Raw genomic sequence first — 13,162 nt, 5'->3', positions numbered from 1 at the left:
GCTTCCGAGTGTGCTTTCCCCAAGTCTCCCTCGCAGTGCATGAGCCGTGCCCCAGCAGAGCCATGGCACCGCAGCTGTGGTGAGATTCTGTCTCTTGGCTCTTTTCTTCCGGCTAGTCTGGCTTGCCACGCAAAACCACAGCACCTTGGTAACCGAGACGACTGTCGTTCCCTTTCTTCCGGTCAACCCTGAGTACTCTTCAACACGAAACCAGGCAAGTGGCTCCGTGTGAAAAGCTGCTAAGAACGCTGTTTGGGGAATGACTGATGTCATGGTATTTAGTATCTACATGCCCGTAAACAGACAATTAGAGAATTGTTAAGAGAAGTACAAACAACATACAAACATGAGAAGAAATGGTCAATGTTGGCTTCTGGTAGCATCCCAGTACTCAGGAAGGTGGCACAGGGGGACCTTAAGCTGGAAGCTAGCCTGGGCTATATAGCAAGACCATGACAGAGATGGTGGGAGGGAAGTGGAGAGAACAAAGGGAGAGAATTTGTTGTTGATCAGAAGCCTCAGATTTAAGTAAATCCTTCCTTGTACAAAGGAGTCCTCATTTAAGAATATTTCCAATAAAATTAAGCCAGGTTTGTACACGTGGTTTACACCAGTGTGTGTCTATAACAATAAAACATTGAAGGGAGCCTCAGCCTCTCACAGGAGGGAGGGAATGAGGGGAGGGTTTAGCCTCTGACCAATAGCTGCCTGTGAGAGCAGACCCACATCCAGTCTGCTGCCTCATCCCTCAAGCAGAGCTCTCTCCAGATTCACTTCTCACTTCAGATTAAACCGTTGATACTAGAAGTACATTTTCTGTTCTGGCAGCTCTGAGGATTGAAGCCAACACCTTATATTAGCTTGTCAAGTGTCCCACCGATGAGCTACACATCCAACAGAACCGTGTTAAGTCATAACAGTCACGCGTGCTGTAAACATGTAATTGTTAAGTTCTCTGAAGTCAGTGGTTTGGAGCGGCTGCCATGGGAACCGTTAGTGTTGTGTAGAGAGTGATGGTGCTGAGTTGTGGGGCTGAGCTGGGAGCCCCTTGGGTAAGCTGCGGTCCTGGGCACTCGCTGCCGCTCTTCACGCTTACACTCACTGGGTAATATCTCCCATTTTCTTCTCACCCTAGGGCAGACAGAAATTAGCTCGGTTTAATGCCCACGAATTTGCTACGCTGGTCATCGACATCCTCAGTGATGCCAAGAGGAGACAGCAGGGCAGTCCTCTCTCCAGGTCAAAAGGCAAGTGTCGAGCCCTGAGAGTATGCCTGGGGCCTTCCAGGACATGCTGTTCAGTCCAGAGCTGGAGGTGCTAGGGCAGACGTAAGGACAGCCATCCTGAGAGTTTCCTCAGTGATCTATTATGACAGAAAGGTACCTGTTGGAGCCCTGAAGAATAAGGCTTCAAAATTACTATTATTCAGATTTATCTTATACATATTTGTTTCCTGGTCACTTATTTTCCCATAAAATTGGCACCTTGAAATTAACCCAAAAGCCTCACTTATATTTTACAAAGGACATAAATAGGGAGATGAAGATGCTTGGTCACAGCTGTATTTCCCGCTGTCACTTAGTTCAGACCCTCAGCCTCTGAGTAATTACCGTCTACTGCTGTAAACCTTAAATGTCTGTAGCAAGAAGCACTGGGACGCCCGCTGAGCACCTGCTCCAGAGTGGCTCAGGGTCCTGTCTGCAGACACAGGGCCCACTCCCTCATAGCCAGCCTGCTGTACGCTTGTTCTTCTCTTACAGACACAGGAGCTATGCCATTTTATTTTGAGGTGCTTGAATAAGATGTTTATACATAAGAATGAAGGATGCAGTCAACACCACACTCCCCTGAGGCAGGAGTCGTTAACTAACAGTAATTTGTGTTTCCTCTTGCTTGTTAAGGAATTTGGTTCTATTAATTCAACCAAGAGTCAAGATGTTCTGAAAAGGTGCACTAAAAATTAGTGAAGGTACAGTCTGGAGAGATTCTGTATAAATTTGAAACCTCAAAATATGCCCACTCTAAAAGAGAAATAATCAGATGTTTCATTTTGTGTACAATGTCAAAAACATTAGAAGCAACTAAATAATAAATTCTAAGAGAAACAGTCACATGATTAGTATACAGACATCTCCCAGAATACTCAGTGATGTGAAGTAGCATAATACAGTTTTAAAGGCTTGGTGTAGTCTCTGGTTTGTAACATACGTGTATTTATATAAGCAGCTGTACAGGGGACGGTGCCTTACGCATGTGAATATGCACGTGGAGTTGCTCCTCCTCGCCAGCAGATCTGACACTCGTCCAGAGCACATGTCTGCATTTCTGGCTGAGGTTGAGGCTGGCACTTCCTGCATGCGTCGGTTTCATACAGTGTCAGTGGCTGCACACAGACTGCTCAGTGCCATGTTTGTCCGTGTTCTCACACTTTTTGTTGGTGAGGTGACTGCTTTAAAATGGCTCTGAGCACAAGGGGACGTGTTGAACGATGTCCCCGAGTGCAGGGAGGGTAAGAAGAGGCTTGTGGGAGCTGTGTGTGGTCAGTGAGCGGCTTCCTGGCATGACTTGAAGTCCTGTTGGCCTCAAACTGTGGTCATGAATCCACGGTGTGTGTTATGTAGGGTGTCCTTAAACAGAAGCGTGTACATCAAGGTTGTGTGTTGATTGGCTCAGGAAAAGGCTGTGACTGGCAGCTCTCAGGACTGTAGACCTCTGTCTCCTCTAAGAACCTCAGTGCCCAGCTTCTAGACTATATTCACTGACGACAACAAGACCTTATGTGTGCATATATGCTTAGAACAATGACTAGAGAGAAACAGGCCAGCATGTCACAGACTGGGTGGTCTCCACCGTCCTCACGAGTGGTTATAGCCTCTGTATTCAGTCTTTCTTACTGTATTGGCATGGTGCTGTATCTTAAAAATTCATTGTGAAAGTTAAAGTAGGACCAGTATGTGTTAAGAAATCAGAATTTTAGCCAGGCAGTGGTGGTGCACGCCTTTAGTCCCAGCACTTGGGAGGCAGAGGCAGGCGGATTTCTGAGTTCGAGGCCAGCCTGGTCTACAGAGTGAGTTCCAGGACAGCCAGGGCTACACAGAGAAACCCTGTCTCGAAAAAACCAAAAAAAAAAAAAAAAAAAAAAAAAGAAGAAGAAAAAGAAATCAGAATTTACTGCTCAGATGAAGCTGTAAGACACCCTTGGAAATTGGAGCATGACCTGAGTTGTCCCCAGTAAACCAAGACTCTTTAGATGCTTCTGAACACTTATTCTAAATGCCAGTGCGTGTAAGTCGTTGCTCCCCGTCTGTGGAATGGACACTATGATCATGTACACATGTGTGTCTATGTGGTCCAGTGTCATCTTGTCTGTCTCTAGCCTGGACGCAGACGACTGACTTCTGCTCTTCCTAGTCTTTGCACTGATTTCTAGGCTGTGTGCTTTCTGGGGTTTTGTTTGGTTTTGAGCCATGGTTTCTCTATATAACATTGGCTGTCCTGGAGCACACTATGTAGAGGCTGGCCACTAAACTATAGAAATCACCTGCCTCTTCCCAATGCTGGAATTAAAGGCAAGTGTCTTCCTGCCCAGCTGCTTCCTGTTTAACTTGCCCTCCTCTGTGTGCATGTCACAATCCAGTTGCCTTATTTACTTACAGTTTTTACAGTTGAAGCAATGCCCCATATACACAAACCTGGGACCTCCCCCCTCAGTCTGGCAGTGTAAGGGGTGTCTGAGCTTGGCAGGTGAATGGGAAGCACTTTGTGTGGAAGCCGCTCTGTGTGGCTGGCTGTTAAGCCTCTGTGAGCGTGAGTGCAGCGTTTCTCTTCTTGTTCTTTTCTTCACCCTTGAAATGGCTGAACCAGAAAGTCATCTTGTAGTTTTTTAGAAGGAAAAAAAAATATTTTAAGTCTGAAAAGTTTCCTTCTTTGTGAACAGACAATGTGGAACTCATATTGAGAACAGTCAGTAACCAGCACAGCACTGAGAGCCAAGACAACGACCAGCCAGACTATGACAGCGTGGCCTCAGATGAAGACACAGACGTGGAGACCAGAACAAGCAAGGCAAACCGGCAGAAGGTGAGAGGACACACCTCACGGGACTGACATGCTCCTCGTAGGACTTGTTCTTGCCTGGGGCTATGGCTGGACTGCGGACTGCTCGCTGCGCGTGGACGAGGCCTGAGTTTAGTTCCCAGCACACATACACATGGCAGAAGAAATAAAACGTGCTAAGGATTAGGCCTTGGAAGGTGCTGGGAGAGCCGTGAAGTTGGGCTCACTGCTGACTCAAGCCTAGCAAAGATAAAAAGTAAATGCTCTTAAAAGGCCCTTTGTCCCTGAGCAGGTGAGGGGTCAGCTGTGACTCTGGCTGTGGTCAGGACCTCAGGCTTTTATGCACTCGAGTATTTGTTGAGTGGCTTCTCTGTGTCATCCTCCTAGTGTACTCAGCTCCTGCCCGTCCTTCGACGTCACTGATCGGGAAGAGGAGACAGTAGAACATACACTGCACAGGGGGTGCGCATCACAAGGCCAGACAGGCTGGAAGTGAGGGAGTTGGAAGAGAACATCAAGGGAGGAGGCTCCTGACAGTGCAGGGCTCTGAGATGGCAGGACGTGCTGGCCTGCGCCCAGTCTAGAAAGTAGACAACAAAGTCTGGGCAGTTCGAAGGAACGGCCATGGCCTCTGGACAAGCCTGATCATGAGTAGTAACTGCCTAAAAGAGTCCCAAACAGTGCAGAGATTCAGGTCACCACAGTGAAGAACTTAGTTCTCGAGGGCAGTGCAGAGCTGCCTCAGGGCTTCGGCCAGGGGGGCCCAGGGAGAGAGACCAAGTCACTGTTCAGGGAACAGGGGAGAGGGCCAACCCCACTGTGGTCTGAATCCCCAGGACTGACCCAGACGGCATTCCACAGACACTGAGTAAGAACTAAACAAGAAGCTAGGCTGGCAAGGTTGCATGTTTGAAGCAGGGAGATAGACTTAGATGTGTCTAGCATTTGCTGTTTTACATTGGCAGAAGGGACACCTCTGCCTGGACTGCCCAGTGCCAGTCCATTCAGTGACAGCCAAGACCATTACCAGGCCCTCAGGATAGACCCTCCCCTGATTGACTAGGCTCCCACAGTCCCTTGACTCTAGCTGAGCTCTGCTGGTGGTTGGAACCTCCTCCTCCAGCACTCTCACGGAAGCCCCCGGCTCCCCAGGCACGCCTCCCAGCTCCCCCAGCCCCCCCGGCTCCCCCGGCACGCCTCCCAGCTCCCCCTGCTGTATAGCATGTCAGTCACTCCCTCTGTCCTGCTACTGGAATGTGAACGCCATGGTCGCAGCAGTCTCTCCTCTGTTATAGCCCACCTGAAACTACCTAGTAGGTAGTGTGGAATGAATGAATTCCTGGAAGAATGAGTTCTTTAAATTAGCACGGACAATGCATGCAGGTCAGGGCAGAGATTAGACAGCCAGTGTCTACACAGGTTTGCAGCGCCCTGCCTGCTCCTTTAGGATACTCTGCCGCAGTGTCACGGTCCTGTCGTGCCCTGCCTTGCATTTGGTTTACCTTTACAGTTCAGCGGGCGTGGCCAGAGATTGACATTCTTTAGCTGTAGTCTTTAACATTATCATCTCAGATTGTGAACATTTTCCCGGTTTATTTTTAGAGCCTAGATTCAGATTTGTCAGATGGACCAGTCACTGTGCAGGAATTTATGGAGGTCAAAAGCGCCCTAGTGGCTTCTGAGGCCAAGAGACAGCAGCTAACGAAGGTGAATAACAACTTGAGTGACGAGCTGAGAATTATGCAGAAAAAGGTAACACATTAATAAATGCCAGGATGGTTGACTCGTTGATCCCAGCCACCATGCTTGTGGTCAGAGGGAAGAAAACATTGTAACAGACCTAGATGTACTGGGGCCAAGCCGTCCTCTCGAAAGCAGGCTGTGTGTCAATGTTTGAAATGCAGTGCTTTGATGAGAAATGTGTTTAGAGTAGGACAGGGACTCTAGCCCAATGTGGTGCGTCTGCCTAGCATGCAGAAGGCCCTGGGCCAGGGTCTGTGCTTGGCTGGGATTCTAGTTCAGTGTACATATGGACACAAGGCCTTGGGTTTGCATCTTAAAATACATTCAGAGTAAACTCCACTAGGAGAGACCTAGCAGCCCAGTGTTCGTGTGAGACAACGTAGCTTTGCCCTATCCTGGGCTTCTCTGGAATCTGGAAGCTACTGCTTGGATGTGATTTTCTATACCTGCTGCTGATTCTTAAGATGAATCACACCATGCAGACAGAGCAGGCAAAAGCTCGTCAGCGTGTCCAGCATACACTACTGCGATGCTTTCTCTGTCAGCACTGACTCTGACGGCTACCCTGGCAACCGTCTCCAGCTTCTCAGCCTGCTGTCACCCCTTAGAGCAAGGCTTGACACACAGGACACTGCCACATATTTTGCCTGTACTAGCAAGGAGAGACAATCCATGTACACGCACTATCCTAGCCAGTCCCCTAGGGCAGCCATTCTCAACCTTTGGGGACATCAATCGGCCTTTTTACAGGGGTCACCTAAGACCATCGGAAAACACAGAATTACAGTTATGAAGTAGCAATAAAACAATTTTATGGTTGGGGGTCACAGTGTTAGGAAGGGTGAGAACCCCTGCTCCCGGCCCTCGAACTGCATGAGTGAATTCTCCTGGAGGAGAGGTCGGTAGTGGAAAGGCCCATGCTCGGGGAGGATGATGGGTGAGAGCAGCGGACTGGAAAGTACCGGCGGTGCCCTAGAGTGTGGGCACCACGGTCATCACTGACTGTCTTGAGAGAAGCTCTCTGTGCACCCCGTGCAGACCAGACCAGACTGGTTTTATGCTGTTGTTGAGGAATGCTATTTCAGACTCAGAATGTTGTAAGACCCGGTCACAAGGTGCATCTTCTAAAGGAAAGCCAGAGAAGGAGCTTCCCAAGTGCGAGCTGAGGAGCGAGGCCGTGAGCCCTGTGCAGCCAGCAGCTCTCGTGCTGCCGTGCAGAGGGTGAGATGCGGAGCTCTTGTGGACCGGTGCCCCGTCCTGCCTCGCTCGCAGCTCCATGTAGGCTAGTGCACAGCTGCGAGCAGGAGGCCGAGAGCCCTTTGCTGCAGCAGGGGACTCCATCTCCCCCGTTTCTGAGCAGGATCCACAGATGTGGTAGTTAATGCCGTCACCGTCCTTCCCAGCTTCTTGGGCGATTTGCTTTTCTGAAACTTGCCTTTGATAGTCGGCCTGCCGGGCTTCACCTTCTTACCCATGCTTCTCCCTCAGTGTTCATAGAGGCCGTGTGCTGTGGAGATGGCTCAGGGAAAGGCAAGCAGAGGACTGAAGTGCAGACCCCCAGAACCCATGTCAAAAACCAGTTGGGCACAGTGGTCCCCTGCAGTGCCCGAGCAGCAGGAGCAGGGACGGAGTCTCCAGAGCAAGGTGCTAGCCAGACGAGCGCCCCGGGTTCAGTGAGACTCCTGTCTCCGTGTATGCAGGAGAGTGACTGCAGCCTCCCCAGCACACATGTGCACACACGTATATGCAAAAGATTAGTAAGGAAAACTCAGTGTTGGCTGAAGACATGGCTCAGCAGGTAAAGGAACTTACTGCAGAAGCTGACAGCTAGACTTCAAGTCCAGGAGCCCACAGAAAGCCGGAGAAGAGAGTTGTCCACAGAGTTGTCCTCTGACCACCACATGCAGTCACGGTACACATGCAGTCACGATACACACGCAGACACCGTACACACGCAGTCACTGTCATCCTTTGTTTTTATTTTAATTGCTAGCGACAACTCAAGTCTCTGAAGCAGGTCTCTGAGTTTCTCTAAGAACTGTAGAGCAAAGACTGCGGAGAGATTGAGTGGGTAAGAGACGTGCACCAAGCCTGCTGACCTGAGCTCACGTCCCCAGACTCCCTGACCTCCACACGAGAGCCGTGGTGTGCACTCACCCAGATACACACTCAGACACACACACACACACACACACACACACACACACACACACACGTGCGCGCGCACACTCAGATAAGCATGTAGACGAGCAGAACCATTGTCCATTATTATCGTACAGATGCCTGTGATTTCTGAACTATTAAATTATCTGTAACGTTTTTATTTACTGCCATACTTTTTCCAGAGCATAGCCTGGTTCTTATAAACATCATTAAAACCTATCTTAGGACAGTTTTGTAAATGCAGAGTCATTAATTTTTTAAACTGGACACCTCCCTGTAATCCCAGCTACTTTGGAGGCTAAGGCAGAAGAATCACAAGTTCCAGCCCTTCTTGGGCTAAGAACTAGTTCAAGGCCAGCCTAAGTAACTTGGACCCTGTCTCATCTTCTGGGCATGGTGTACCAGGGGCGAGGCACTGGTAGACCACGTGCCTCTGTGGTTGAGGACCTGGATTAAATTTCCTTTGTGAATGGAGGGGCTGAGGCGATTGAAACCAGGATCTGTGCTCGTCTCAAGACAGCTGGCCAAAATCCAGACTGGATGTTTCAGAGGCAGCAACAGCATTGAAGGTGTTATAATTTTACAGTGCGCTCTGAATAACCACAGAGAGCTTTTAGCTTAGGCAGACACATGAGCCCTGCATCTAGGGAGGTAGTCACTTACACTTCTCTCTCTCTCTCTCTCTCTCTCTCTCTCTCTCTCTCTCTGTCTCTGTCTCTGTCTCTGTCTCTCTCTCTGGGCCCCACCCAATTCCCCATTCATATCCTGACAGGCCTCTCACACTTGTCTGTGTCCTGGAGTGCAAGAATGTCTAGGGGCTCTCCTCTTTGAAGAGGAGGTTACAAATACAGACAAGGAAGCCATGCTTCTGCAGAAGCGGGCACTGCAGACAGAGACGTGGGGCCTGCAGGCTGGGAGGCCATGCTTCTGCAGAAGCGGGCACTGCAGACAGAGACGTGGGGCCTGCTCACATAGCAAAGGGTGTGCTGTTTTTATTTCAAAGCTTGATAGTTTTTAATAGAGTTGGCAAAGCAGTGTGATTTATATCCAATTTTTCACATTGAACAGTTGCTTGGAAACAGTGCTAATTACTGAAGAGCACCGGCCACTGTTGATATATTTTCCACAGATCAGTGCTTTCTAAATAAAAATTGAAAGTTAACTCCCAATACTGCATGAACTTGCTTTTGGAACATTAGGACCCCCTGGTGCAGACATGGTGGCTTACGGACTTAATCCTTGGCGCTAGAGGACAGCGCGGTCAGAGCGTCCATTCTGTCAGAGTAGGCAGAACTCATCCTCTCTCCAGCATCTGTAGTGACATGGAGGTGCCACACAGGCTCCGGGTCTCCAGGTGTCAGTGTCTGACCTAAATGAGGTGGCACCAGGCAGCCCGGCCCACTTAAAAACATCACTAACTGCATGGTTTTGGGGTAACAGAGCCAAACCAGAGAGAGGCCAGGTAACAGCCCTACAGAGAAGGACTGATCTCCAGAGAGGAGCCAGGGTGCCTCACGGAGTGCCCTCCGCTTGAGGACGCTAACGTAGTCCGAGAGGTTGCCAGGTTCTCGTGATACGTTAAGTTAGCAAATTTATCATGGTTTGGAGATATGCTTGAATTGTTTACAATATCAAAAGTGCTATGCAATAAGAATTTTCCCAAGTTTTGTTGTTGGCTTTTTAGAAGGCAATAGACACTGAAATTTTTTCTGGGCTGAACCTCACCTTCTCTTGCTTGGCACAGCAACTGATGATCTTTGTGCAGCTTCCGTGGTGTCTCCTGTCACTTTCTCGTTTGCAGGTCACTCAGGGCCATGGAAAGAAAGTCACAGTTAATGTTCTGAACCTCTTCCTCGAGATGGCCTTAGAATAACCCAGAATAACATGTGCTTGTCTGCACATGTTTTCTGGCCCCACCATGACAACTCTTTAGGTGGTTAGAATTGAGTTTCTCATGAGCCTGTGAGGTGGAAACAGTGGGCTGTTCCGGAAGGAGGAGCAGCTGTCATGGCTTCCCCGTGTGGCCCAGCTAGCTTTATGCTCTAATGAGGTCACGTTCTGTTGGTGTAGTTGACACTTGCTATGTCTGCCTGGTGTGCAGACACACAGGCCACTGCCAACCTTCTCTTTCAGCTTCAGACTCTACAGACTGAGAACTCCAGCCTCAGAAGACAAGCCACAGCCAGCACCTGTCCGGTGCAGACTGGCTCTGACCACAAAGACACTGTGAGCCACGCCTCCCTAAAGCGCCGGCCATCTGCCCGGGGCAGTAGACCCATGTCCATGTATGAGACTGGATCAGGCCAGAAACCATACCTCCCAATGGGAGAAGCCAACCACCCTGAAGAAAGCCGGACGAGGCTTCAACCCTTCCCCACTCATGTGAGTAGCACCGCTGTGTGTCCCATTTCTGCTGTGCAATCTGATTGTGTGTTCCCTCTTGTGACCCTGAAGATCTCTGGACTCTGACAGGTCCCTTGTGTTTGCTGAGTGACTGTGTCCGAAGACGCTCCTGGTCCTGTGGGCTTGGGGACTGAGGGCTTGGCTGAAGTTGGGTATTCTGGCTCTTGCTCAGCTCCTCCCCTTCAGCTCCTGTTTCCATGATGGAATCCCAGGCAGCCTCTGTTGGCATGTTTTGTGTAAAGCTTCCTTCCTGAGTTCCGCAAACAAAAGCCAATTGTAAAGGTCACTAACAGAAATGTCTGTCTCTGTAATAGGCAGAGGTTGGGTCTGGAGACATGACTCAATGGCTGAGCACACTGGCCGCTCTTGCCGAGGACGTGGGTTAAGTTCCCAGCACCCACACAGCACATAGCCCACTCCCACCTAGCTGCAAGTCTAGTTTTAGGGGATTTAACAGTTCCTCTGGCCCTCCAGGGTTCTGCATGCCTGTGGCACACAGACGGGCAGTCAGCACTCATACGTAAGTAGGCAGAGACACGCCCCTTCATGAGCTGGAACTCTCAGGCCCCAGGGTGCTCTTCTGGGCCCTGTGACTGGGCACATGGAGTTGAGAGAGTCGGACCTTCAGCAACCTGGTTACTGACCTCCAGAGCCTAGTAGCATGGCTTGTCATCTCAGAAAGATGCAGTGTCAGCAGCCATTATGCCAGCACACTCAGGGAGCTGCAGCAGGAGGATTGCCTGGACCATATAAGATCTTATCTCCAAAACCTTTAAAGAAGCATGAAGGAAATAAGTAACTAATGGAAAGTGTCTGCCCACCGACAAGTGTCGGTCAAAGCCGCTCTGTGCAGGCACGCGTGGGGATGCCAGGTTCTCAAACATGAAACTGTCCTGTCTTCTGGAGTGATGTATCGTGAAGGTGTCTGTTTGCACAGAATGCTGCAGGGATAAACTTTCGTAGTTCTTCCTTCAGAGTGTGGTATTCTCCTTTGGAGTGTCAAAATGAGTTCTCCAGAGCACACGGAGCGCTTCAGTCAGATTCCTGGGGTGATGTGAAGGGGACAGTACGATCTAATGGATGAAACCAATTGGAATCCCGTGAGACCTTAGCACGGTCACGTACCTGAGGACCGGGTGTGCAGGAGTCTGTTTTCTCAGCTTCTCTTTATTTGGGTTCAGCGCTTGAAGACCATTCATTGACCTGGTGTAGTTGCCACCAAACTAAGTAAAAAGAACCTGAGTTTTATAAAACTGAAAACAAAACTTAGACAACCTCGTCTTGGTAGCTTATGCAGTGTACTTGATCCTAAGTGTGAGGACCGGGGTGATATGCACACCAGTTCAGAGTCGTCCATAGCGCTGTGTAGTGCTGTCCCTCTCAACGGAGAGCAAGCGGCACTGTAGGCATTAGCCGGTTTAACAGCCATGCCACATGTGGCTGCGATGGCATGGACTCTTTTCCGTAAGGACAAGTGGCCTCTTAAGTGCAGAGCGGTTTCCAGCAGGCGCTTTCCTCCTTAGGGATCCCTGTGCCACAGCTGTCCCCGAGCTGTGGGACCTGGGTGAGCTGTGGGTGGGAGGGGGACTCGTTTGTTTTATGTTTTCCCAAGCCTGTTTCTCTCTCCACTTCCAGATTGGGAGGAGTGCACTTGTGACCTCCTCTTCGTCTCTGCCTTCCTTCCCCTCCACACTTTCCTGGTCCAGGGACGAAAGCACCCGAAGGGTTAAGTACACTCTGGATGGTCCGCCCTGCAGGAGGGGCAGTGCGCCTTGGCTTTGTGCTTGGGTGCTGGCCCTGGTGCCCCCACCCCTGCTAACTGCCCTCTGTCCTGCATGAAGCAGCTTGGCTCCTGGTTCTCACGGCAGCAGACACGTGCAGCTATGCACATCCGATCTGGGGAGAGCTGGCCTCCCTCTGCCTCACACTGTGCGACCCCACGCTGCCTCTTCTCACCTGTCTAACCACCTCACCAATCACCTAGAGCACACATTCCAAGCACACTGTCTTGTTAAGCAAACAAAACTTTAGTTAGCTACTGGTTACATAGAATGGCAATCCACCCAGGTGTTTTGAGCTACAGTTATTAAAAGTATATTTGAGTTAGCACAAAAGTATCATAGCTTTTTTTTTTAACTGCTGACTTACTTTGTTAGCACCATCCTATCTGACAAGCCCCACCCTCAGTTGGTGCTGTCATGTCAGCAGTACATAGGTGAGGTGGTGACAGGCTTAAAGTTGTCCACTTGGAATGGTAGACCGGACCCTAATGTTGATGTGTGACTCACATTCCAGGGGCCTCCCTGACACCCACCTTTAAGAAAGGCAGCTAAAGTGTGCAAAGGATTTAAGTGACATGGTCCCAAAGGGACATTGTGTGAAAAGAGAAATGTTTTCACGTGCACAGAGAGCATACCGGTTTTTCCTGTGGAAGACCGGGGAGAGCCCGGGGGCTGGAAGCCTGCCCTTCGGCTTCCAGCTCCGTCTGTCTGTAGCAAGGGTGAAAAGAAGGATGGGAACAGCGAGCAAGAGACCGACCACCTTCCCCAGCAAGCCTCCGCGTGCCTCCACCCCTCAGAGTGCTAAGGACCCCTGTCCACTACTGCCAGGGCCACTGGCTAGCCAGGCCCCTTGGAGTTTCCTTACAGCCCTTGTGAAGTAGTGAAGTCAGACAAATTCTTGCAGCTGGCACATCTAGTGTTCTGAGCAGCCCTGGAGTGCACTGTAGTTTCTGGCCCAAATGCTGGTTAAGGAACAGCAGAGTAATAAGGAAATCCCCCATTTTGTTAGTCATTAT

The 13,162-nt window shown here is 50.0% G+C and overlaps 1 protein-coding gene across 6 annotated transcripts in view; it reads left to right on the top strand.

The window, feature by feature from the left end:
* Positions 1-13,162, top strand: part of Git2 (GIT ArfGAP 2) — a 45,821-nt gene that overhangs the window by 24,064 nt on the left and 8,595 nt on the right. For 2 of the 6 annotated variants that reach the window (XM_028765453.1, XM_028765454.1), the window contains exons 11-16: positions 117-214; positions 1,136-1,247; positions 3,938-4,080; positions 5,659-5,808; positions 10,096-10,344; positions 12,001-12,090. In XM_028765453.1, the coding sequence (XP_028621286.1) occupies positions 117-214; positions 1,136-1,247; positions 3,938-4,080; positions 5,659-5,808; positions 10,096-10,344; positions 12,001-12,090 (842 nt within the window). The remainder of the gene's footprint in view (positions 1-116; positions 215-1,135; positions 1,248-3,937; positions 4,081-5,658; positions 5,809-10,095; positions 10,345-12,000; positions 12,091-13,162) is intronic. The other 4 variants (XM_028765457.1, XM_028765456.1, XM_028765455.1 and 1 more) reach the window with 3 other exon arrangements.

The sequence above is a fragment of the Grammomys surdaster genome, unplaced genomic scaffold (genome assembly GCF_004785775.1).
Source record: "Grammomys surdaster isolate TR1022 unplaced genomic scaffold, NIH_TR_1.0 164, whole genome shotgun sequence".
Classification (NCBI taxonomy): domain Eukaryota; kingdom Metazoa; phylum Chordata; class Mammalia; order Rodentia; family Muridae; genus Grammomys; species Grammomys surdaster.
The sequence above is the reverse complement of the archived record's forward strand: the minus strand, read 5'-3'. Positions and strand labels throughout refer to the sequence as shown.